General features: G+C 38.7%; 1 protein-coding gene across 3 annotated transcripts in view; it reads left to right on the top strand.

The window, feature by feature from the left end:
- The window catches only part of LOC106869690 (SWI/SNF-related matrix-associated actin-dependent regulator of chromatin subfamily A-like protein 1), a 24,438-nt gene that overhangs the window by 7,697 nt on the left and 9,631 nt on the right, over positions 1 to 7,110 (top strand). For all 3 annotated transcript variants that reach the window (XM_014915536.2, XM_014915527.2, XM_014915537.2), the window contains 6 exons: positions 485 to 900; positions 1,525 to 1,575; positions 2,060 to 2,291; positions 3,891 to 4,041; positions 4,817 to 4,978; positions 6,454 to 6,519. In XM_014915536.2, the coding sequence (XP_014771022.1) occupies positions 504 to 900; positions 1,525 to 1,575; positions 2,060 to 2,291; positions 3,891 to 4,041; positions 4,817 to 4,978; positions 6,454 to 6,519 (1,059 nt within the window). In that variant the 5' untranslated portion in view covers positions 485 to 503. The remainder of the gene's footprint in view (positions 1 to 484; positions 901 to 1,524; positions 1,576 to 2,059; positions 2,292 to 3,890; positions 4,042 to 4,816; positions 4,979 to 6,453; positions 6,520 to 7,110) is intronic.

The following is a 7,110-nucleotide window of genomic DNA, read 5'->3' as shown; positions in this document are numbered from 1 at the left end:
CTCCTTCCTTAACCCTAACTGCAACTCTCACCCTTCTCTCTCTGTCCTCTCCTCCTCCTCCCCATAATCCTCCCCTTTCTCTTCTCCTGATCCTCTTCCTCCCATTCCTTCCCTCCCTTTCCTCCCCTTCCACTTTCCTCAATAAAAGTTAACGTTAATGGATCAATGTTAACTTCCATTTTCAAAGAATTAATGGATTAATGATCAATACAGTTAACTTTTCAATTAACGGTGCCCACCACTGATTTTAATCATGTGTCCATTGTACCAGAGCTTTGACCTTTCAATGCAGAGAAATAGTGGCTTGATCTGAAGAGACCCCCTGATCTCTGTGCCATACAACCTGTCAAGTTACATTGCTCTCAGAGATGTTTTGAAAGAATTCCATTTAAACTGCTTGTATTTGTGACCATACTCTTTCACTCATTATCCAACATCTATAACCATGGTATAAAAGGATTTCTAAAAATTTCTTTTGTTGTAGGTTACTTCTATGAATAAAGATGTCTAGTTGTCTCACCTCCGAGCAGAGGAAAATTATCGATGAAAACCGTCAAAGAGCACTGCAAAAGCTTGCTGAAAAAAAAGCACAGGTGTCACCAAGACCAACTCCAGCCCATTCTGTAAAATCTCCTTCAAGTCAATCAGTTACATCGAGTGGATCTGTTCCACAAAATAATTATGCACCGAAAACACAAACAGTTTATAAAGATGGCAGAATGTTGCCACAAAAAACAAACTCTTTCGCAACCAGTTCTCGTTATAGCACTTTTAAAAGCATGCCAAGGAAAGTTATTGAAGCTAAATTTATTTTAGAATCTCCGTCAAGATTTCTTGTTGATGTGATATTCTATCAGGGACTAATAGATTTATTTAAGACAATGGAAACAAAGCAATATGGTAAGAAAGACCTTTTTACTTTTATACTTTTCTTTTTGTTGATGCTGTTATAGTGTACTACCCTAGCAAACATTGATTGAAAGCATTCCCTCCACGACCATCCTGTCTTTGTTTTTATAGAGTATTCAGGATCACATCATTCAGTGCGTCTTTTTTACAAGTTGGAAGGATGTGATTTATAAATCTATGTATGTCTGCCTGACTTACTCCCATGCTGGTGGCACATAAAAAGCACCCACCACACTCTCGAAGGAACTAAAACTGGAACCTTTATTTTCTTGTTCCTCTTAGCACCAACCAATTTATATTGAAAACATTCAGCTGCCAGAGTTGGTACAGCACCCATCTAAATACTCTCTAGCATTGAATTTTCCTAACATTCTGCTCTTTGTGTCCTCAGTTCAAATCCCACAAGGTTGGGGAATATGGAATACTCCATCTGGAGTTGATAAAAAAAGTTACTAGTAAATAGATGGTGGCGGTGGCAGTTGTTGTTGTTTCATAGGAGGAGGGGGTCATTCTCCATCCAGCAAAAGAATTGATAGCCTCCTTCAATTATCTATTGAATCAATGAATTTATTCATATCTATTATTTTTTGCATCATTGTCTTTTAATGTCTCCAGATGCTGTCACAAAGAAATGGTCCTTCAGTTTGCAGGAATATCATAAACTAGGTAAATATTTGTTGTTTTTCTCTCTTTTTATTTAAATGATTTAGAGGAGGAAGGACAGTGCCATTGAGCCTTTTTCTGGATCTTTGGAGCTCGTCTGAATCTTTACCATTATCATCATCATCTGGCACATCATCTTTATCAGCATCTTCATCATCATCACCAATCGCTTTACAGTAATCCCTCACCATATCATGGTTTATTATTTAAGTTTACATCCATTCCTCCGTGGTGTTGTTTTGCATTTATAATAAAATAAATATATACAAATTACAAAAATAATAAAAAGAAATATACAGTACAATACTGTTTCTACTTTGAAGATTTTCACCTATCACGGGGGTGATCGTTTTGGAACGTTACACCTGTGGTAGTTGAGGGATTACTGTTTATACTCTCTTGATTCCCAATCCTTGTCTTCTTTCCTGCATTTAAATTAAATTATTGTGGTGCTGATGATGATGTTAACGTGTTCTTTATATTACAGTGAAGCAAGCCAAAGTTTTAGAACCAGATGTCAAAGTTGTACCGCTGCCAAGTTTCATTGTTCAGTTTTTCGCACACAAAATGAGAACGCAGCAGCAACAGCAGCAACCATCATCATCATCATCATCATCATCATCATTGCCATCGTCACCTACCAAATCAGATATTGATTTGTCTAAAATAGATAAATGCCTTCGGGAGAGCTTGATGCCATTCCAGTTGGAAGGGGTTAAGTGAGTATATTGCATTCTTAAACTCTCCCTTCCCCAACCATCATCATCATCATCAGTTAGCACAAACATTCTACAGGGTGTCCACAAAGTCTGGGTACATGGAGATTAACACATACTTTAAGAAATTATTATTTCTTGTATTTAATTGTTTATGTTATGATTTTATTTACTCCATGTACCCAGACCTTGTGGACACCCTGTAGAGCAGAATAAAACATAATCAGTTGACCAACTGACATACTTTCTCTTATTAAAACATTCTATGACCATTGTCATACAGACATGTTCTTGTTCTGTCTTACAAATACACCACTGTTAATACAGTACCTGTATGCTTCTTCATCATCATCATTTAATGTCTGATTTCCATGCTGACATGGGTTAGATGGTTTGACTGGAACTGGTAAGTTAGAGGCCTGCACCAAGTTCCAGTCTGATCTGGTTTGGTTTCTATAGCTGGATGCCCTTCCTAACGCCAACCACTCCAAGAGTGTTATAAGTGCTTTTTATGTGCCACCAGCACGACACTGGCAACAGATATGACTGTGATTTCATAGGTGCCGTTTACATGACACTGACAATGGTCACAAGTATAGTTTCATTTGCTTTGATGAGTCTCCTCAAGCACAGCATATCGCCAAAGGTCTTGATCATCTGTCATCACCTCCGTAGGGCCCAACATTCAAAGATCATGCTACTGGCAACGACCATGATTACGAATTCATAGATGCCGTTTACATGACACCAGCATTGGCCATGGCTACAATTTCACTTGACAAGTCTTCTCAAGCACAGCATATTGCCAAAGGTCCTGGTCACTTGTCATCACCTCTGCTAGGCCCAACATTTGAAGATCATGCTTCACCACCACGTCCCATATCTTCTTAGGTTTACTCCTTCTGCAGGTTCCCTCCATAGTTAGAGATTGGTGTGCATGCGTATAAATATATATAGTGTTTTACGTGCCACCTGCACAGGAGTCAGTCCAATGTTTTATTCACATGCCACCGGCACAAGTGCCAGTAAGGCGGAGTTGGAAACGATCGCGCTCAAATGGTGCTTTATACGTGCCACCGGCACGGAAGCGAGACTGCTGAGAGAAAGAAACCTAGTTGTTTCTTACAACAAGTACATCTAATGATATATATATTTCGCTTGGGCATTTTGAGACTAATAACCTGGTGTAGAGCTCAATATACATTCGTTTCAAAATGAAGAGTTAGTTGGGTACAGAGTGGTAATAAGAAAATAACATGACTAAGGAATAACTGTAATTCCTTTTTCCAAATACTGCACTTTATATTTGAGGCTCCAGTGAAGCTGTAGGATGTTATTCAACTATGAGTCCACTTCATTTTATTGCAGAGACAACTGTAAACTAATGAAGTTTCATAAGATAATCATTTATCTCTTTGACTCTACGTAATATCAACTATTGTCATTCTTTGTTCAATATTTATTTTTTTGTGTGGGAATGGAACGAGTAGTCTTCCTGCTCTTCAGAACATAGTATTTTATATAGAATATCCATGATACTCATGTGAAGTGTGATAAGTTTCATCTCAATATTTATATTATATACATTAAATCTTTTCACAGATTAAGTATTGAAAGGAGAGGCAGGATTTTGTTTGCTGATGAAATGGGTCTTGGCAAAACACTTCAAGCTATTTCAGTTGCCTGTTATTACAGAAATGAGTGGCCCCTCCTGATTGTTGTTCCCTCTTCAGTGCGATTTGACTGGGCTCAGGTATGTGTCTTATCTTCAAACAAAGTTTCTGACTACAATTTTTCTCCATTTCAATTTTCATATTTTTAGATACATGCATATATATATAATCTTATCTATTTTTCTATTTATCTTCCCTATCTATCCATCTGTCTGTCATTCCATCCATCCATCCATCTCTCTATCTGTGCCATGTAAAAAGTATCCAGTATACTTTGTAAAGTGGTTGGCATTAGGAAGGGCATCCAGCTGTAGAAATCATGCCAAAACAAGCAATAGAGCTTGGTGCAGCTCCTGTCCTTGATTACTCCTGTCAAACCATCCAACCCATGCCAGCATGGAAAATGGGTGTTAAATGATGATGACATATATACATTTGGTTTTTTTTTTAAAAATTGGTTATATTATCTGATGTTATATTATATTTTATAGTATATTATATATATTATTATGTTTTTGGGGTTGGCTCTGCCCTCATATCAATTCCAATTTCTCTCCTCATTGCTCACATTCTTGCAATTTCATCTTTTAGTAGTCTATAATTCTTCATCTTTTCCAGCTCTTTGTCATCTATGCATACATCCCTGGGTGTGGCAATATCTATGATCTTGGTTTCCATTTTTCTTTTATCTACCACATTATTATTATTATTCAGTAGTCTTATTTTTATAACGTGCTTTCACTGCACTACCAAGCACAGCTCTGTGTACCTTGAGTATGTGCTGTAGTTTGCTGTGATGCTCTTATGGTTACTATTATTATTATTATTATTATTATCATTACCTCTTTTGTTCAGCAAATTCGACGCTGGGTACCCAGTTTGGATCCACAAGAGATAAATGTGATCTTGAAAGGCAAAGATAGTGGTGTAAGTGGAATGGTTAATATTCTCAGTTATGATCTGATGTCAAAGAAATCAAATGAATTGTTAACCAAGAAGTTTAAAATTGTTATTATGGTAAGTAGGATTCCATGTCAATAATGTGTATGTGTGTGTCAGGGTATACATATATGCATGTTTGTTGTCATCATCATCATCTTCTAATGTCAGTTTTTCATATTGGCATTGGTTGTATGTAAATATATGTTCACAGACACTGATAAACAATGTAATATTGAAAATGTAAAAGAATTTGTGTACCCTGGTATTCTTATTACCAGTGAGTACAATGACACCCATGAAATCAAGAGAAGAGTCTGTATAGCCAAGAATGCCATGATATCACTGAACAATATATGGAAGAATAAGGCTGAGCTCTAATTGTGGAGGGAATGTGTAGATGGGGTAGACCCAAAAAGATGTGGAACGAAGTGGTGAAAAAGGATCTTCAGATGTTGGGCCTCACCTAGGGGATGACAGGCCAAGACTTTTGGTAGTTTGTTGTGCTTGAGAAGATATGTCAAACTAAGTAAATACATGGTTGTCCTTGCATACAGGCATGTCCCCTGCATCCCTCTCCGGCTGAGTATACCTAATCATGTGCCAATGCCATGTAAAAAGCACCTGTGCCAGTGCTGTGTAATAGCAACCGCTGTAAAACGGTTGGCATTAGGAAGGGCATTAAACTGCAGAAGCTATGCCAAAGCAGACATGGAAACTGGGCAGATCTCCAGTTGACCAGCTCCTCTCAAATTGTCCAACCCATGCCAGCATAGAAAACGGACGTTAAATGATGATGATGAAGGCCGTCTCCTTGCAAACGAAAAAGCAACGCCTCAATTCATTGATAGTTAGCAGAGCCACCTATGGAGGTGCGTGACTCGTGATCGTAAGATTGTGGTTTCGATTCCTGGATCAGATGATGTGTTGTGTTCTTGAGCAATGAACTTCATTTCACATTGCTCAGACTGTGACAGACTGGTATCGCAACCAGGGAGGAACGTATGCACCAGAGAAAACAAGAAACTTGCCCTGTGCTCCTTATGGAGTAATGTGGACTAATCATAGCTACCTATGGAGCTGAATGCTGGATTATAAAGGAAATTGATAAAAGGAAATTTGAACAGTGGTGTTTTAGACGCGGTGGTGGCGGCAGCAGCGATGACGGTGTTGGCAGCGAGGAGGAGGAGGATAATGATTGATATCTCCATCTTATATCATCATCGTCGTTTAACGTCCGCTTTCCATGCTAGCATGGGTTGGACGATTTGACTGAGGACTGGTGAAACCAAATGGCTACACCAGGCTCCAATCTGATTTGGCAGAGTTTCTACAGCAGGATGCCCTTCCTAACACCAACCACTCCGAGAGTGTAGTGGGTGCTTTTACATGCCACCGGCACAAAGGCCAGTCAAGCGGTACTGGAACAGTCATGCTACACCTTTCTTAGTATTTGTTCCTTTTGTATTTTTATCAACATTCTCTGACATTTGGTATCATCTTTTCTTTGTGTATTTTACATTTTATTTATTTTTTTTTTCTTCCTCCAAAAGGATGAATCCCACTTCCTGAAGAATTTCAAGAGTGCCAGAACAAAAGCAGCACTTCCACTACTCCAGGTTAGTGTATTATTTCATTAATAATTAGCACAGTAATTGTCATAGATGAACCACACATTTTATGGCTGGATACCTTTCCTGATGCCAACCTTTTAGTTGTCTTTCACAAAACACACATACATACACACTTACACACCTTGTCCCCTAGCATGAAGCTGATACCTGCCTCTCCCAGGGTTCATAGTCCTGCAAGCTGTATAGTGACCTCAATAGTGCAGCTGGCACAAAAAAAAGCCCTCAGTACATGCTGTAAGCTGGCGTTAGGGAGTGCATTGAGCTGTTGAAACCATGCCAAAGCAGACAATGGAGAATGGTGCCATCCTTGGACTCCCTCAGATCCTGTTAAACTGTCCAACCCATGGCAGCATGTATCATGGACGTTAAATGATTATGGTGATGATGAAATTTGCTTTTTCATTTTTATGTCCACGTTTTCATGCTGACTTAATGAATACTTATAGGCAATGTTTTATCGATGGCAAGGCAGCAGGCTGGCAGAAACGTTAGCACACCGGACGAAATGCTTAGCAGTATTTCATCTGCCGTTACGTTCTGAGTTCAAATTCCACTGAGGTTGACTTTGCCTTTCAT

The sequence above is a fragment of the Octopus bimaculoides genome, chromosome 9, assembly GCF_001194135.2.
Source record: "Octopus bimaculoides isolate UCB-OBI-ISO-001 chromosome 9, ASM119413v2, whole genome shotgun sequence".
NCBI classification, from domain to species: Eukaryota; Metazoa; Mollusca; class Cephalopoda; order Octopoda; family Octopodidae; genus Octopus; species Octopus bimaculoides.
This window is presented reverse-complemented; position numbering and strand designations above follow the sequence as displayed.